Consider the following 17537-nt stretch of genomic DNA (forward strand, 5'->3'; position numbering starts at 1 on the left):
AACTTCAAGTACTCTTAAACAGCTTAAGAAGCCAACTTGCATATGAGTATTTCCTTAGCCTGGGTAGTCAAGTTTGGTGCCTGAGTTAATACAGCAAAGCACTTGGTTTCAAAAAGAGAAGATATGCATCCTTTTATAGATAAGCAAACTTGGGAATTGGTGTTTTCTTAGCAATGTTTGATAAGTTAACAAGTTGTATTCAAACTGCATTGAGACAATACCCCCTACAAAAAAAAAAAAAAAAATCAATGTCTCTCTCTCAATCTCCCTCACCAGTCATAGCGTATCTTCCACCTAAACTCTTATTTCCCACTCTCTCACTCTCACTCACCAAACAGGTAGTGATAGTACTGTTTGGGTCTATTTGAAATTTGATTCTTCAATAGTTTAATGATTTCACAATCTCCCTCAATAGTTTCTGTTTGATTCTTCTTCCTTTCGTTTGGGTCTACTCTAATTGAATTGAGGTCTTTTTAATGATTGCTCTCTCTCTCTGATCACAAAGGGTCTATAATTTTTCATTTTCTAACGCTTAAATATAAATGCAATTTTAAGATTTTAATAATTATGAGATTTATAATTAATTATGTGTTACTTAGTTTATATATATATACACACACGAGCTTATACAAGCTTACTCACGAGCCTAACTGAATCGAGCCGAGCTTGCTTCAATTAATATTCGAGTTAGGATTTGTGTTCATGAAGTGCTTCATTTAATATTCGAATCGAGAACGAGCCGAGTCTGAGCTTGCTCGCGAGACGCTTCGCTCACTTAACTGCCCTAGCCAAGTGTAGCCGTGTAGGTTTAACAACCTTTCAAAAATCAGAGAACACATTTTTCAAAATAAATAAAAAAATATTTCTTTAAAAAAAATTAAATATTTTTTATTTTAGTAATTGTCAAAATTGTTTCTCCATTCCCTCTTTGGCAGCAACGATGCTGCCAAAGAGGGAATGCCCTATTTGAAGGATCCCAATCTAAGTCAAACAGCCAAGCGACTCAGTCAATTCCTCTCTCGGCGATTCATCAAACACAAAAGACCCAGTTTCCTGTAGTACATGGATCCCATCGGCGTCGAACCAACCACCGTCCACCACGTGGTGGCGATCCCTTTCCCACTTCAAGGCCACACCAACGCCATGATGAGCCTCTGCAAGTTACTTGCTGCACAGAAAGACAACCTTCTCGTCACCTTCGTCGTCACCGAAGAGTGGCTCGGCAGGATTTCCTCCGAGCCCAAGCCGGCTACCATCCGCTTCGCCTCAATCCCCAACATCGGCGAGCGCGCAAAAGCAGTAGACCTTGGGGGCTTCATCGAAGCGGTCATGACCAAAATGGAAACTCCCTTTGAGCAGCTCCTGGATCGGCTCGAGCCGCCGGTAGCTCGAATCTTGGCTGATTTTGAGCTTCAGTGGCCTATCGGCGTCGGGTCTCGAAGGAAAATTCCGGTGGCATCCCTTTGGACCATGTCAGCGTCTTTTTTCTCGGTGCTTCATCATTCTTTTGCTTTCCGACAAAATGGGCATTTGTCGCTTCCCTTTCCAGGTTAGCATGCGCCTTTATTCATTTTCGTTACAATTATTTGTACTAGAACTTTCATTTAAATGGGTTTACAGCTTTATTTATTTATTTTTTGTAAGTATGGGTTTACAGCTTTAGATTATATATGATTGAACTTCTTTGGTGGAACAGCTGACTTTTTTTTTTTTTTTTTAAACGGGAATTTTTGTAAGTTAATTGATAATAAGATGCAGAGCATGAAGCTCTTGCGTTATAGAGCATAAAAGTTCTGAAAAATTATAGCTCAAAACTATGAGATTACAACGTCATAAATACAATACAAATCTTACAACTTTTTTGTTAATTTATATACAAATGCGGTTAGCGCACACATCTATTTTTGGAAAGACTAAATCTAAAACATAGGTAACTATTATTAATAGATCTTGATCAATACCGATTGAGTAATCACAATTTTATATCCATGAGATTTGATAGTGGTTTTTTATTTTTTCCTGAGCTTTGATAATTTTATATCCAAGAGATTTGATAGTAAAATATATCCATGAACCAATTGGAAAACAAACTATTTCCTGATCGAGCCAACGTATTTCAAATGCAAAACACTGATATAATGCAATTGGGTGAGCTATATATATAGGTGATGGAGAAGAGCAAATCGACACCATACCAGGAATTACTTCAACACAACTAGAAGATCTAAGAACAGTAATTCGTGAGACCGACCCACAGGCCTTGGAAACGACCTTCCAAGGCATTTCAAAAGCATCCAATGCACAGTATCTTCTACTTAGTTCTGTCTATGAACTTGAACCCCAAGCCTTCGACACTTTGAAAGCAATTTTCCCTTTCCCTGTCTACTCTATTGGCCCTGCTACCCGTTACTTGGAGATTGAAGATTCTTCCTGTAAAATTTGCCCTGATCATGATGACCATCTAAAATGGTTGGACTCCCAGCCTAAAGATTCTGTCCTGTACTTCTCTCTGGGCAGTTTCATTCAAGTGTCAGACGCCCAAATGGATGAATTTGCTGCAGCGCTGCGTAGCAGCGGCGTTCGATTCTTCTGGGTGGCGCGTGGAGACGCATCTCGGCTGAAAGAGAGTTGTGGTGATATGGGTTTGGTCGTGCCATGGTGCGACCAACTGAGGGTGCTGTGTCATCCTTCTATCGGCGGTTTTTGGTCCCATTGCGGGTGGAATTCCACCCAAGAAGCTGTTTATGCAGGCGTTCCGATGCTTGCTTTTCCTCTGTTTTTGGATCAAGTTCCTAATAGCAGGCAGATTGTAGAGGACTGGAAGACTGGGTGGAGTGTGAAGAGAGCAGAGGCAGGAAGTGAGATTTTGGTGGCAAAAGAAGCCATAGCTGAGCTTGTTCAAAGGTTCATGAATCTTGAAAGCTGTGAAGGAAATGAGATTAGGAAAAGAGCAAGAGAGCTGAAAAATCTCTGCCGCCAAGCAATTGCTAAGAGTGGATCATCTTATGCTAACCTTGATGCATTTATTTGTAACTTCTTGGATGGCCACGGCCATTGTGGAGTTTCTTTGTTTGAACAAAAATTACTCTGAATTAATTCTATGCTTTTTACCGTTTCACTTTAAAATTTGTCTTCCACAGCTGTTACAAAACCCGTCGCCAAGTGTAGCCGTGTAGGTTTTGCAACCTTTCAAAAATCAGAGAACACATTTTTCAAAAATAAATAAAAATATATATCTTTTAATTTTTTTTTAGTAATTGTCAAAATTGTTTCTCTATTCCCTCTTTGGCAGAAACGATGCCAAATATCTTTTTCTGTTGTCTTGGCTTGGCCATAACGAAGAAAAGGATAGTCACGTGGATGTATTATTCTCTGTATGGTCCAGCAGCCGATCCTAGGTTAATGAAGGATAAAAAATGGAGAAGGTTTTAGGCCAGTAAAAGAAAAAAAAAAAAATTATTATTGCTTTTTTTTTTTTCAAATTGGTTCTATGATCGACCTCATAAAAAATAAATATAGTCATTTCAAAATGAGTTTATAAATATATGTACGTACACAATTGGCAGAATCTTTATAGAATTATAATTTTACTTTCAAATAAAAAAAATAAAAAAATTGTATTACAATAACCGAATTGAATCATAGGTCAACTGGGTGGCCTGCCACCACTTTTGACCGGTTTACGAAGTGTTCAATTACTCTTAGTGTATTTGTGATACTTTGGCTACTCCTTACATTGCTTTTTTATTCTTCTCTGCCATGTGTTTAATTACGACTGAGGAGATGAACTTGTAGACTACATTCCAGGAGTGTTTATAGTAGCTATGTTTATTGTAGATCTTCCCACCATTATATATGGAAACAGTCGAAAAGTCTTGAACGTACCGATGCCTGGAAGGTGTTTCACTGGTGTCTAAAGTACAATATTTTCTATTCACTTCCACTCACAAGGTTGAAACCGAAGTCATTGACACTTTAAAAGCAGAACTTCCTCTTTTGGTGTACCCTATTAGTCCTGCCATACCTTACTTAGCTTTGAACTTTAAAAGCGTTTCTCTGTAACAAATGGTCACAATGGCGTAAATTATTTCGGTTGGCTAAATTGTCAACCTACTAGCTCTGTCTTGTACGTCTCGTTATGAAGCTTCCTTTAGGTTTTAAGCACCTAAATGGATGAAATTGCAAGTGGGCTACTGCGATGTTAGGTATTAATTTGTGGGTGTCACGTGGGGAAATCGATCTTCTTGGAGATGCTAGTGGTAGTGATATGAGATTAGTGTTGCCTTGGTGTGACCAGTTGAAGGTATTGTGCCATCCATCAATAAGAGGGTTTTGGACACATTGCGGATGGAATTCTACATTGGGGGTTGCTTTTGCTGGTGTTCCTATGCTTACTTTCCCTCTATTGGAGGATCAAATCCCAAACAGTAAACTGGTTGTGGAGGATTGGACGGTTGATTGGAGGGTTAAGGGAGATTTGGGATTTGAAAATTTAGTGACAAGGGAGGAAATCTTGAGCTTGTGAAAAGGTTTACGAATCAAAAAAACAATGAGGGTAACGAAATGAAAAAAAAAAAAAAAAAAAAAAAAAAAAAAGCAAAACAACTTCAAGAGGCTCGTTGAGGCGCAATTGTTGAAGGTGGATCATCAAAAACAAATCTTGATGCTTCTTTTTTTAGGGATATTTCAAAAGGCCACAGCGATTAACCATATTGTGATGTGTTATGTTTGATTAGCTAGTTGGTAAGGAAATAGCTTATCATTGATGATTTAATTTGTAACGAATGATCGATAATTTCAATAAGTTCATGTGAATTTCGGGCACTTTAAACTCTGATGTCGATGGAAAATCTTTTTCATTGGGTATTTGTTAAAATATTTTGTTACCGTAGAAATTTAAAAGTAGAAGCTTGAGAAAACAAAAGATAAAACTTAGGCCGGCACAAGCGGTTGCGGCTAACGGTTATGAACTGCCTAAGCGGTTAACAGTTATTTTATAACCGGTGGTAGCGATTATTCAAACCAATAACGGGCAGTTTTATAAGTACTTTTTTTTATATGGGTTTTAGGGCTTTTTAAGTGTTTTGGGCTATTACTTGGCCTATTTTTTGAGCTTATTTTATACGTTTTGAACTAAAGTATTCCCAAAAAGATAAAAAGAAAATGCTGTTTTTTGGGCCACACAACTTTTTGAATCAATCTTGGCCCAAAACATCACATACAACATTACATTTCATATACATATAGTCATAAATGGCCAAAACAACATCGTTTTTGATGTTATATATATATATAAAAGGGTAAGCGGTTATTAACCACTTTTTCCAACCCCTAAAACCGCTAACCGCAACCGTCTTAGACGGTTAGCGATTTTTTATAACCGCTTACCAAAACGGTTAACAACGGTTAATGATTATAAGTAGTTGGCAAGGAAATTATAACTGCCCCGATTGAACACCTTAATAAAACTATCTCTAGATAACGCAAAAAGGAAGCACGAAGCCAAACAGCCATGCGACCCAGTTGATTCCTCTCCCGGAGATTCATCAAACACATAAGACTCAGTTTCCTGTTGTGCATGGATTCCATCGGCGTTGAACCACCCACCGTCCACCACGTGGTGGCGATCCCTTTCCCATGTCAAGGCCACACCAACGCTATGATGAGCCTCTGCAAGTTACTATACTCACGGATAAACAACCTTCTCATCACCTTCGTCGTCACGACCGAAGAGTGGCGCCGCTGCATTGTCTCCGTGCCCACGCCGGCTAACTTCCGCTTGGAGTTAATTACCCCCAACATCGTCGAGCGCCCAAAAGGACTAGACTATGGGGACTTCAACGAAGCGGTCATGACCAATATGGAAGCTCCCTTTGAGCAGCTCCTGGATCGGCTCGAGCCGCCGGTAGCTAGAATCTTGGCTGATTTTGAGCTTCAGTGGCCTATCGACGTCGGTTGTCGAAGGAAAATTCCAGTGGCATCCCTTTGGACCATGTCAGCGTCTTTTTTTTTGGAGCTTCATCGTGCTCTTGCTCTCATTGAAAATGGGCATTTGTCGCTTCACTTTTCAGGTTAGCATGCGCCTTTATTCATTTTCGTTACAATTATAATTAGTATTAGAACTTTCATTTAAATGGGTTACAGCTTTATCTTATATTCATTGAACTTCTTTGGGTGGAACAGTTGACTTTTATATGTGAGAAATGAACAATGTTTTTTTCTTTTTTTGGTAACGAGAAATGAACGATTATCACTAGATCTTGATCTGTACGACTGTACTTTTTCAATCCTTCCTGATCTCTTGACAATTGACCAAAAAAAAAAAAAAAAATTGTCCCCATCTTTTGGTCAGAAGTACTCCATCGAGAGATTTGATAGTTGCAACTTTCCGTGATCGCATCATTTCGAAGGTTCGATTTGGGTGGTCAGCCATTCTTACTATTAAGAGAGGCAAATGGAATGTTTAAAAGTATGGATTGTTTCTTATAAATAAAAAGCAATGTGAAAATGGAATGACCATGAGGGATATCCATGATTTTTTTGTTTTGGTAAAATAAATCCATGAACCAATAGGAAAACAAACTATTTCCTGATCGAGCCAACATATTTCAAATGCAAAACACTGATATAATGCAATTGGGTGAGCTATATATATAGGTGATGGAGAAGAGCAAATGGACACCATACCAGGAATTACTTCAACACAACTAGAAGATCTACAAACAGTAATTCTTGAGACCGACGCACAGGGCTTGGAAACGATCCTCCAAGGCATTTCAAAGGCATACAAGACACAATATCTTCTAGTTAATTCTGTCTATGAACTTGAACCCCGAGCCTTCGACACTTTGAAAGCGATCTTCGCTTTCCCTGTCTACTCTATTGGCCCTGCTACCCGTTACTTGGAGATTGAAGATTCTTCCTCTAAAATTCGCCCTGGTGATTACCATCTAAAATGGTTGGACTCCCAGCCTAAAGATTCTGTCCTGTACTTCTCTCTGGGCAGTTTCATTGTTGTGTCAGACGCGCAAATGGATGCATTTGCTGCAGCGCTGCGTAGCAGCGGCGTTCGATTCTTCTGGGTGGCGCGTGCAGCCTCTTCTCGGCTGAAAGAGAGTTGTGGTGATATGGGTTTGGTCGTGCAATGGTGCGACCAACTGAGGGTGCTGTGTCATCCTTCTGTCGGCGGTTTTTTGTCCCATTGCGGGTGGAATTCCACCCAAGAAGCTGTTTATGCAGGCGTTCCGATGCTTACTTTTCCTCAGTTTTTGGATCAAATTCCTAATAGCAGGCAGATTGTAGAGGACTGGAAGACTGGGTGGAGTGTGAATAGAGCAGAGGCAAGAAGTGATCAGATTTTGGTGCCAAAAGAAGCCATAGCTGAGCTCGTTGAAAGGTTCATGGACCTTGAAAGCCGTGAAGGGAATGAGATTAGGGAAAGAGCAAGGGAGCTGAAAAATCTCTGCCGCCAAGCAATTGCTAAGAGTGGATCATCTTATGCTAACCTTGATGCATTTATTTGTACCTTCTTTGATGGCCACGACCATTGAAGAGTTTCTTGGTTTGAACAAAAATTACTCTGAATTAATTCTATGCTTTTTACCGTTTCACTTTAAAATTTGGACACAAATTTAGGAAAATTTCTTCCACTAAGAAGTGTCATTCTAACATTTTCTGGTTTTTAAACAAATTAATATTTGAGTTCTTATATTAGTAAAATGACAGTAAATAATTATTAAAATATTATAAAAAAATTTAAAAAATACATTTATCACTAATTAGAATAACTTAAAAGGAATTTTTTTCAAACTGTCTTTAAAATTTGTCTTCCACAACAAGGTCTTTAAATAACACCTGGAGGGGAAATGTGTTTCAGAAGCAACAGCTGTTCCAAAACCGATCGCCAAGTGTGGGTTTGGCAAACTTCCAAAAATCAGAGAACACACGTCTAGAAAAGTCTAATTTATAGGTAGAAAACACATTTTTCAAAATAAATCAAACTATTTTTTTTTCTTTAAAAAAATAATTAAATATTATACATTTATTTAGGTACGGAAATTGCCTATATATGTACAATATTTTCAGGTCTAGTGGCTCTCCGTTGCATGTAAACTATGTTTTTTTTTTTTATATATTTTTTTAATTTTAATAAATGTCAAAATTGTTTGTCTAATTCCTATCTTATCTGGAAGAGGATCATCTTCCGTCTTATCTCCCTCTTATCATTATTTATATTAATTGTCCATTCGGACACCTTAAACACAAACGGGAAAGAGAAAAAGTCATCATAAATCATAGCCCTAGAATACCCTTATTAGAGAAATCCCAAAAGTTCATTAGAGATTCAGAAGAGAACCACTCTCTTTCTCTCTCTCTCTCTCTCTGAGTTCCCATGTCTACAGTGGAGCCGTCTGTGGTTGAACAACCAACCACTGTCCACCACGTGGTTGCGATGCCATTTCCAGGCCGAGGCCACATCAACCCCATGATGAACCTCTGCAAGTTACTACTCTCTTCAAAAGAACCAAACCTTCTCATCACCTTCGTCGTCACCGAAGAGTGGCTCGGCTACATCGGCTCCGATCCCAAGCCCGAAAAAATATGCTTCGCCACGATGCCAAACGGCTTCGTCCCCCCCGAGCGTCTAAAAGCCGTCGACTTCCCTGGGTTCTACGAGGCCGTGATGACTAAGATGGAAGGTCCCTTTGAGCAACTCCTGGATCAGCTTCAGCCGCCGGTAAGTGCCATTTTAGGTGACGTTGAGCTACCGTGGGTGATCGGCGTAGGAACTCGCAGGAATATTACAGTAGCCTTGCTTTGGACCATGCCGGCTACTTTTTTCTCAATGTTACATCATTTTCATCTTTTCACACGAAGCCGGAATTTACGGCTCGATCTTCCAAGTAAGTACTCCCTTATAAGGAATATTGTTAGCTTACAAATAAATTTTTTATAAAAATTTTTACAAATTAATATGACACAACATACTTACCTACTTAGATATAAGATAAATTTACACATCAATTTATAAATTTTTTATATAAAATTTATTTTTAAGCTTAACATTCATTTTTCATTATACATACGGTGTATATACACCGTGGATGTGGGGTGGGTGTGTTTAATATATATTTATCTGTCTAAGTCTAAATTTAGCCTTTAAAATATTTGTTAATTGTTGTGCATAATAAGAGAGCTTGTGTATATATGACTTATTTATTTGGTCGGGTAGGTGAACTTAATTTAAGTTCTTTTACATTAATTCTCGACAATTATAGATTAATGTAACAATTTATAATTTGTGAAATAATAAAGAGTATGATTGATTTTCTTAAAAAAGAATTACTTCACAAATTATTATTTGTCGTGTCAGTTTCTAAAGGAATACCCAAAATTTTATTTTATTTTATTTAATGGTCTACATAATATAATCTTATATATTTTTAATTATTTAACGTGGTCTTATCAAACTTTGTGCATGTCTGCCTATGTGTGATAGAAATTGATCAAGACAAACATGTGGATCACATTCCCGGACTTTCTTCAGCACAAGTAGCCGACCTTCAAACAATCTTCCATGAGAACGACCTCCGAGTACTGCAGCTTGGAATGGAATGCATTGCAACAGTGTCAAATTCACAGTACCTTCTGTTCACTTCTTCCTACGAGCTTGAACCCCAAGCCATTGACTCCTTAAATGCAATTTTCCCTTTTCCTGTTTACCCTATTGGCCCTGCCGTACCTTTCTTGGAGCTTGAAGATAATTCCTCTGCAAGAAGCCACGACAACCCCAGCTACCTCCAATGGCTAGATTCCCAGCCTGCAGGTTCTGTCTTGTACATCTCATTGGGAAGTTTCCTTTCAGTCTCAGGCGCCCAAATGGATGAAATTGCAGCTGGGCTGCGTGATAGCGGTGTTCGGTTCTTGTGGGTGGCTCGTGGAGAATCTTCTTCTCAGTTGAAAGAGAGATGTGGTGGCATGGGGATAGTTCTGCCATGGTGTGAGCAATTGAGGGTGTTGTGCCATTCTTCCATAGGAGGTTTCTGGTCGCATTGTGGGTGGAATTCCACTCTGGAAGCTGCTTTCGCCGGCGTTCCTATGCTCACCTTCCCTTTGTTCCTTGACCAAGTTGCGAATAGCAGGCTAATTGTAGAAGAGTGGAGGATTGGGTGGAGGATAAAGAGATCAAAGGCAGGAAATGATGACATTTTGGTGACCAAAGAAGAAATATCAGAGCTTGTGCGGAAGGTTTATGAATCTTGAAAGTGGAGAAGTGAAAGAATTGAGGGAAAGAGCAAGAGGACTCAAAGATTCTTGTCACCAAGCTATTGCAGAAGGTGGATCATCACACACAAACCTTGATGCATTTATAAGGGGCATTTCACAAAGCCATGGCTAGTGATCAGCATACATATATGCAGTTTGTTTCTGCCTCAAGAAAGGCCTCTTTTTTTCCCCTTTAGGGGTAAATATAATTTTGGAACAATATATTCACAATATGCGAAGTAGGTTAATCCCCTAATTTTTTTTTTTTTTTGGCAATATTAATGTGTTTTTTAAATCAAAATTTAATAATAATTCATCTCAAATTCAATTTCATTAATAGTCAAACTAACGACATCCTCCTTAAGATGTGTTTTGGTTTGCGATTTCGCAAGAATAATTTGCAATTTTTAAAATATTACAAAATGTAAGGCCTTTGATATTACGATTTAAAAATCGTATAATTTAAAATAGAAAAAAAAAAATTTAAGATTTTTATAAGTAACTTATTTAGGAGATGCTTATTTAAAAATGCGCAAATTTAAATCAAAATTACAACTTTACACAACAAATGCTTAATAAAAAATAAATAAATATAATTTTTAACAATTTTTAAAACCGTATTTATTGGCCTTTGCTGTGGTAGGAGGGGTTAGGGGCGTGAGCCCGTGACAGACCACTTGCAAGCTTAATTTTCATATTTCCTGTCCAATCCTCAAAGTCCTAATTCCACTTCTTGTAAATAACTTGTTTACGGGCCCTATCACGATGAAGGCAAACAAAGCTTTGTCTTAAAAAAAAAAAAACACAAGATATTTTATGTCGCCTGTGGTGTGTGAACCGTGAAAATAATCAGAAGCTTTTGGAGCTTAGCGTGTTATAAGTCTCTTTTACATGTAATTTTTATGTTTTTAAAAAAATAATATAACTTTTAAAATTATTATTAAATTTGTACTTTATTATTATTAAATTTTAATAAAATGATAGTTTTAAAAATTACCTTATTTTTAGATAAACATAAAAATAATATTAAAAAGACTTTTAAAATTACTGCCTTTTGAATTTTATATTGATTTTAGCGTCAGGTGCCAGCTTTTTTTTTTTTTGTCTTAATTCTATTTGTTGTCATGTTTCAAATAATTTTTTTAGAAATAAAAAATGCTGATAAAAGGCATTGCACTCACCGATCCGTGCAATAATTAACCAGAGATATCAATTAGAATGACGTCATGGAATGCGACACGAATTGACGGTCAAACCTTATCAACTTCCAGGGTCTGGAATTTGACCCAAAAGCCTTTCTCCGAGGTTGAGAAGCGATCGTATCATCAATCTGGGAATGGAATCCGTCGAACCAGCACCGGCAACCGTCTGCCACGTGGTGGCCATGGCCTACCCGGGTCGCGGCCACATCAACCCCATGATGAACTTCTGCAAGATACTAGCTTCGAAGAAGACCGACATTCTCGTCACCTTCGTTGTCACCGAGGAATGGCTCGGCTTCATCGGCTCCGACCCTAAGCCTGAAAACATACGCTTCTCCTCCATACCTAATGTTGTCCCATCGGAGCTGGTTCGCGCCGCCGACATGAACTCATTCGTCGAAGCCGTCTTGACGAAGATGGAAGCTCCATTCGAGACGGTACTGGACAGGCTTGAGACGCCGCCGGCGATTATCGTGGCTGATACGTTTCTGTTTTGGGCCGTCGGCGTCGGGAACCGCAGGAATATTCCGGTGGCTTCGCTTTGGATCATGTCAGCGGCGGTGTTCTCAGTCTTCCAACATTTCGATCTTTTCGCCCAAAACAAACATTTCCCAGTTGACATCTCAGGTGACTACATCTTTACACCTGTTTTCTTTTTTCAAAAACAAACAAATAAATAAAATAACGAACAAAACAAAATATAAAATATTTTGTTGTATAAATATTTTTTGGACTGATGTGTTATTAGCATTTTTTTCTTCTTGATAAAATGCATATATGATTCAAAGAATTTGAATATAAAAGCTTAAAATTGCATGTCTTTCAAGATAATTTGTATTATAAAGTAGAGATATATACGGGTCACTATTCATAGTTTCTTCATTTTGGTATCAAGATTATGTTACTCAAATGCCAATCTCTCTTGATATAATTAGTTTGCTTTTTGTATGTCTACTTGTATGCATGCAACAGCAAAAGGCGATGAGCGTGTGGCCTACATCCCTGGAATTTCGTCCACACGTCTGGTAGATGTTCCATTTATTGATGGGAACAAACAACAAATGTTGCAGAGGATCCAAAAATTTGTTCCATGGGTGACCAAGGCACAATATCTCTTATTCACTTCCACCTACGAGCTCGAATCTCAAGTAATCGAAATTATAAAAGCAGAGTTCCCATTCCCCGTCTATGCCATTGGCCCAACCATACCTTTCTTGGATGTTGCAGAAAATTTCTCGCAAGCGAATTTCGACGACAGTGACCTTAACTACTTTGAATGGCTCGATTGCCATCCAAGAAGCTCTGTGTTATACATTTCAATGGGAAGCTTCCTCTCGGTTTCTAGTGCTCAAATGGATGAACTCGCAGCTGGTTTGCGAGACAGTGGTGTCAGATTCTTGTGGGTGGCGCGTGGTGAGGCTTGTAGGCTGAAGGAGATTTGTGGTGATAAGGGGTTAGTAGTGCCATGGTGCAACCAATTGAGGGTGTTGTCTCATTCTTCAATAGGGGGTTTTTTGACGCATTGTGGGTGGAATTCCATTCAAGAAGGTGTGTTTTATGGTGTTCCTTTTCTCACCTTCCCCATAGTTATGGATCAAACCCAAAACAGTAGGCTAATTGCAGAGGATTGGAGGATTGGGTGGAGGGTGAAGCAAGATGTGGAAGTGGACAAGTTGGTCACGAGGGAGGAAATTGCAGTGCTGGTGCAAAATTTCATGGATTTGGGAAGTGAAGAAGTGAAAGAAATGAGGAAAAGAGCAAGTGAACTCCGACAGATATGTCAACGTGCGATTGCCGAGAAGGGTTCATCTGAAACTAACATCAATGCCTTCCTTAGCATTCTCAAATAGACTCACCAAAATAGCCTTTTTAGCAGAGAGTTATACAGAAGCTACACTCGGGAAATATGCTCGGTGCACCCGCAACAGAATTTTCCCCCGTGAAAAGCAAGCAAAGCTTAGGATTGAAGAAGACAGTTGGAATGTATTGCGAGTGATCATTAATGTTTCTTTTTTTCCTGAGGTACAACAGGGGAGGAGAGGAAATATCTGTGTGACTTAACAGAGTTAAGCTGGAATTTGTAACTAATGCAGGCCCAACTAACTAACTTCATGATTCAAACGGAATGCAAAATGGGCCAAAGCCCCACTAATTCAACTAAGCATAGTATTTTGATTTCTCCTTCCACCGACGTAAGAGCTTTACTCCTAATAAATACGGAAAAGATTTTCTTCATTTTAAATGAAATTAATAATATTACTCCTCATGTCCATTTCAATTCAAATGGAGAGGATCCCGTTCTAGTAAATACAGAATAAGATTTTTTTTATTTCAAATAAAATGAAAAGTATTTATTTTGTGTGAAATGATAAATAATATTGTAAGTGACACGTGTCAATATTTGGTTGGTCCATATGAATTTTTGTTAAATTAATTAATAGTCAATTGATAAAATGATTAATTTGATCTATTATCAAAATCACAGAGATCTCTATAATAAAAATTAAACCTTAAATAAAAAGAAATAAAGCAATAAAAGCTCAAGGAAAATATTTAGTATTTAACTCAATTTTTAAGTAACACCCGAAGGGGAAAAGTGATTCAGAAGCAACAGCTGTTGCAAAACCAATCGCCAAGTGTACGTTTGGCAAACTTCCAAAAATTAGAGAGGGCATATCTAGAAAAGTCTAATTTATAGATAGAAAACACATTTTTCAAAACAAATCAGACTATTTTTTTTCTTTAAAAAAAAATTAAATATTGTACATTTATTTAGGTACGGAAATTGTCTATAATGTACAGTATTTTCAGGAGTAGTGGCTCTCCGTTGCATGTAAACTATGTTTTTTGTTTTTTTAATTTTAATAAATGTCAAAATTGTTTGTCTGATTCCTATCTTATCTCCCTCTTATCATTATTTATATTAATTGCCCATTCGGACACCTTAAAGACAAACGGGAAAGAGAAAAAGTCATCATAAATCATAGCCCAATAATACCCTTGTTAAAGAAATCCCAAAAGTTCATCAGAGATTCAGAAGAGAACCACTCTCTCTCTCTCTCTCTCTCTGAGTTCCCATGTCTACAGTGGCGCTGTCTGTGGTTGAACAACCAACCACTGTCCACCACGTGGTTGCGATGCCATTTCCAGGCCGAGGCCACATCAACCCCATGATGAACCTCTGCAAGTTACTACTCTCTTCAAAAGAACCAAACCTTCTCATCACCTTCGTCGTCACCGAAGAGTGGCTCGGCTACATCGGTTCTGATCCCAAGCCTGAAAACATACGCTTCGCCACGATGCCAAACGGCTTCGTCCCCCCCGAGCGTCTAAAAGCCGTCGACTTCCCTGGGTTCTACGAGGCCGCGATGACGAAGATGGAAGCTCCCTTTGAGCAACTCCTGGATCGGCTTCAGCCGCCGGTACGTGCCATTTTAGGTGACGTTGAGCTACCGTGGGTGATCGGCGTAGGAAATCGCAGGAATATTACGGTAGCCTCGCTTTGGACCATGCCGGCTACTTTTTTCTCAATGTTACATCATTTTCAGCTATTCACACGAAGCCGGAATTTACTGCTCGATATTCCAAGTAAGCACTCAGGAATTGTAGGATTGTAAATAAATTTTACACACAAATTTTTACAAATTGATATGACACAGCATATATAAAATAAATTTTAATTTTAAAAAACATAATGATACTGTATCACATCAATTTATAAAAAAATTTTGTAAAGTTTATTTGGAAGTTTAATACTCATCCTCCATTATACATACGGTCTATATACACCGTGGATGTGGGGTGGGCGGGTTGGTGGATGTGTTTAATATATATTTATCTGTCTAAGTCTAAATTTAGCCTTTAACATATTTGTTAATTGTTGAGCATAATAAGAGAGTTTGTGTATGACTTATTTATTAATTTAAGTTCTTTTACATTAACTCTCGACAATTATAGATTAATGTAACAATTTATAATTTGTGAAATAATAAAGAGTATGATTGATTTTCTTAAAAAAAATTATTTCACAAATTATTATTTGTCGTGTCAGTTTCTAAAGAAATACCCAAAATTTTATTTTATTTAATGGTCTACATAATGTAATCTTATATATTTTTAATTATTTAACGTGGTCTTATCAAACTTTGTGTATGTCTGCCTGTACTGTGTGTGATAGAAATTGATCAAGACAAACATGTGGATCACATTCCCGGACTTTCTTCAGCACAAGTAGCCGACCTTCAAACAATCTTCCATGAGAACGACCTCCGAGTACTGCAGCTTGCAATGGAATGCATTGCAACAGTGTCAAATTCACAGCACCTTCTGTTCACTTCTTCCTACGAGCTTGAACCCCAAGCCATTGACTCCTTAAATGCAATTTTCCCTTTTCCTGTTTACCCTATTGGCCCTGCCATACCTTTCTTGGAGCTTGAAGATAATTCCTCTGCAAGAAGCCACGACAACCCCAGCTACCTCCAATGGCTAGATTCCCAGCCTGCAGGTTCTGTCTTGTACATCTCATTGGGAAGTTTCCTTTCAGTCTCAGGCGCCCAAATGGATGAAATTGCAGCTGGGCTGCGTGATAGCGGTGTTCGTTTCTTGTGGGTGGCTCGCGGAGACTCTTCTTCTCAGTTGAAAGAGAGATGTGGTGGCATGGGGATAGTTCTGCCATGGTGTGAGCAATTGAGGGTGTTGTGCCATTCTTCCATAGGAGGTTTCTGGTCGCATTGTGGGTGGAATTCCACTCTGGATGCTGCTTTCGCCGGTGTTCCTATGCTCACCTTCCCTTTGTTCCTTGACCAAGTTGCGAATAGCAGGCTAATTGTAGAAGAGTGGAGGATTGGGTGGAGGATAAAGAGATCAGAGTCAGGAAATGATGACATTTTGGTGACCAAAGAAGAAATATCAGAGCTTGTGGGAAGGTTTATGAATCTTGAAAGTGGAGAAGTGAAAGAATTGAGGGAAAGAGCAAGAGGACTCAAAGATTCTTGTCACCAAGCTATTGCAGAAGGTGGATCATCACACACAAACCTTGATGCATTTATAAGGGGCATTTCACAAAGCCATGGCTATTGATCAGCATATATGCAGTTTGTTTCTGTCTCAAGAAAGGCCCCTTTTTTTTTCTCTAGGGATAAATTTAATTTTGGAACTATATATTCACAGTATGCGAAGTAGGATGCGTTTGAAATTGCGATTTCTCAAGAATAATTTGTGTTTTTAAAAAATACCGCAAAACGTAAAACGTTTGGTATTGAGATTTAAAAAGCATATAATTTAAAATAGAAAAAATAAAATTTAGGATTTCTATAAGTAGCTTATTTGGGGGGTACTTATTTGAAAATATGTGAATTTAAACTAAAATCAAAATTTCACAAAATAAATATTTGATAAAAATTTAATTTTTAACATGTTTTATCAAATGTTTTTACAATTTTAGAAAAGCAATTTTTAAAATTGTATTTATTGACCTTGTTGTGGTAGGAGGGGTTAGGGGTGTGAGCCCAGAGAGAGAACTTGCAAGCTTAATTTTCATATTACCTATCCGATCCCCCAATTAAGTCCTAATTCCACTTCTTGTGGAGAATTATACTAGGACTTGTTTGCGGGGCCCTATTATATTGTTGTAGTGCAACACAAAGTGCAGGATGATCCCCCTTGTAACCTTTACCTTTTCAATTTTTTTTTTTTTTTTTTTTTTTAAAAAAAAGTGCACGATGATTGATGAAGGCAAACAAAGCTTTGTCATAAAGAAAAAAAAAAAACAGATATTTTATGTTTCCTGTGGTGCGTGTGAACCGTGAACATAAACAAAAGCTTTCGGAGCTTAGTGTCGGGTACCGAGTAATTTAGTGTCCGGTATGGGTAATGTTACAAGTTTTTTTTTTTTTTTTTAATATTTTTATGTTCATTCAAATATAACTTTTAAAATTATTATTTAATTCATAATTAATTATTATTAAATTTTGATTAAATAATAATTTTTTAAAAACCACTTATTTTTAAAAGGAGATAAAAATAACACAAAAAAATTTTATAGAATTACTGGCTGGTGCCACCTTTTGG

The 17537-nt window shown here is 37.9% G+C and overlaps 5 protein-coding genes and 2 pseudogenes across 5 annotated transcripts in view; all 7 read left to right on the forward strand.

The window, feature by feature from the left end:
- The first annotated feature begins 941 nt into the window (after nucleotides 1–941).
- Nucleotides 942–3118, forward strand: LOC132164613 (UDP-glycosyltransferase 87A1-like). The gene is made up of 2 exons (XM_059575150.1): nucleotides 942–1549; nucleotides 2166–3118. Exons 1-2 carry the CDS (start codon nucleotides 1063–1065, stop codon nucleotides 3089–3091), a joined length of 1413 nt encoding a protein of 470 aa, XP_059431133.1. The 5' UTR covers nucleotides 942–1062; the 3' UTR covers nucleotides 3092–3118.
- Nucleotides 3119–3416: 298 nt separating this feature from the next.
- LOC132163662 (UDP-glycosyltransferase 87A2-like) lies at nucleotides 3417–4707 on the forward strand (annotated as a pseudogene).
- Nucleotides 4708–5578: 871 nt separating this feature from the next.
- On the forward strand, nucleotides 5579–7550 carry LOC132164788 (UDP-glycosyltransferase 87A1-like). The gene is made up of 2 exons (XM_059575344.1): nucleotides 5579–6071; nucleotides 6646–7550. Exons 1-2 carry the CDS (start codon nucleotides 5579–5581, stop codon nucleotides 7548–7550), a joined length of 1398 nt encoding a protein of 465 aa, XP_059431327.1.
- Nucleotides 7551–8275: 725 nt separating this feature from the next.
- LOC132164614 (UDP-glycosyltransferase 87A1-like) lies at nucleotides 8276–10513 on the forward strand (annotated as a pseudogene).
- A 980-nt stretch (nucleotides 10514–11493) lies between these two features.
- LOC132164227 (UDP-glycosyltransferase 87A1-like) lies at nucleotides 11494–13629 on the forward strand. Its single transcript, XM_059574688.1, has 2 exons — nucleotides 11494–12095; nucleotides 12441–13629. Exons 1-2 carry the CDS (start codon nucleotides 11603–11605, stop codon nucleotides 13316–13318), a joined length of 1371 nt encoding a protein of 456 aa, XP_059430671.1. The 5' UTR covers nucleotides 11494–11602; the 3' UTR covers nucleotides 13319–13629.
- Nucleotides 13630–14484: 855 nt separating this feature from the next.
- LOC132164420 (UDP-glycosyltransferase 87A1-like) lies at nucleotides 14485–16615 on the forward strand. Its single transcript, XM_059574931.1, has 2 exons — nucleotides 14485–15056; nucleotides 15646–16615. The coding sequence occupies exons 1-2, from the start codon at nucleotides 14546–14548 to the stop codon at nucleotides 16545–16547; spliced, it is 1413 nt and encodes a 470-aa protein (XP_059430914.1). The 5' UTR covers nucleotides 14485–14545; the 3' UTR covers nucleotides 16548–16615.
- Nucleotides 16616–17332: 717 nt separating this feature from the next.
- Nucleotides 17333–17537, forward strand: part of LOC132163166 (UDP-glycosyltransferase 87A2-like) — a 1531-nt gene continuing 1326 nt past the window's right edge. The window contains exon 1 of the mRNA XM_059573353.1: nucleotides 17333–17336. Coding sequence (XP_059429336.1) covers nucleotides 17333–17336 — 4 coding nt within the window. The remainder of the gene's footprint in view (nucleotides 17337–17537) is intronic.

This window comes from Corylus avellana, chromosome ca10 (assembly GCF_901000735.1).
Source record: "Corylus avellana chromosome ca10, CavTom2PMs-1.0".
In the NCBI taxonomy this organism is placed as follows: domain Eukaryota; kingdom Viridiplantae; phylum Streptophyta; class Magnoliopsida; order Fagales; family Betulaceae; genus Corylus; species Corylus avellana.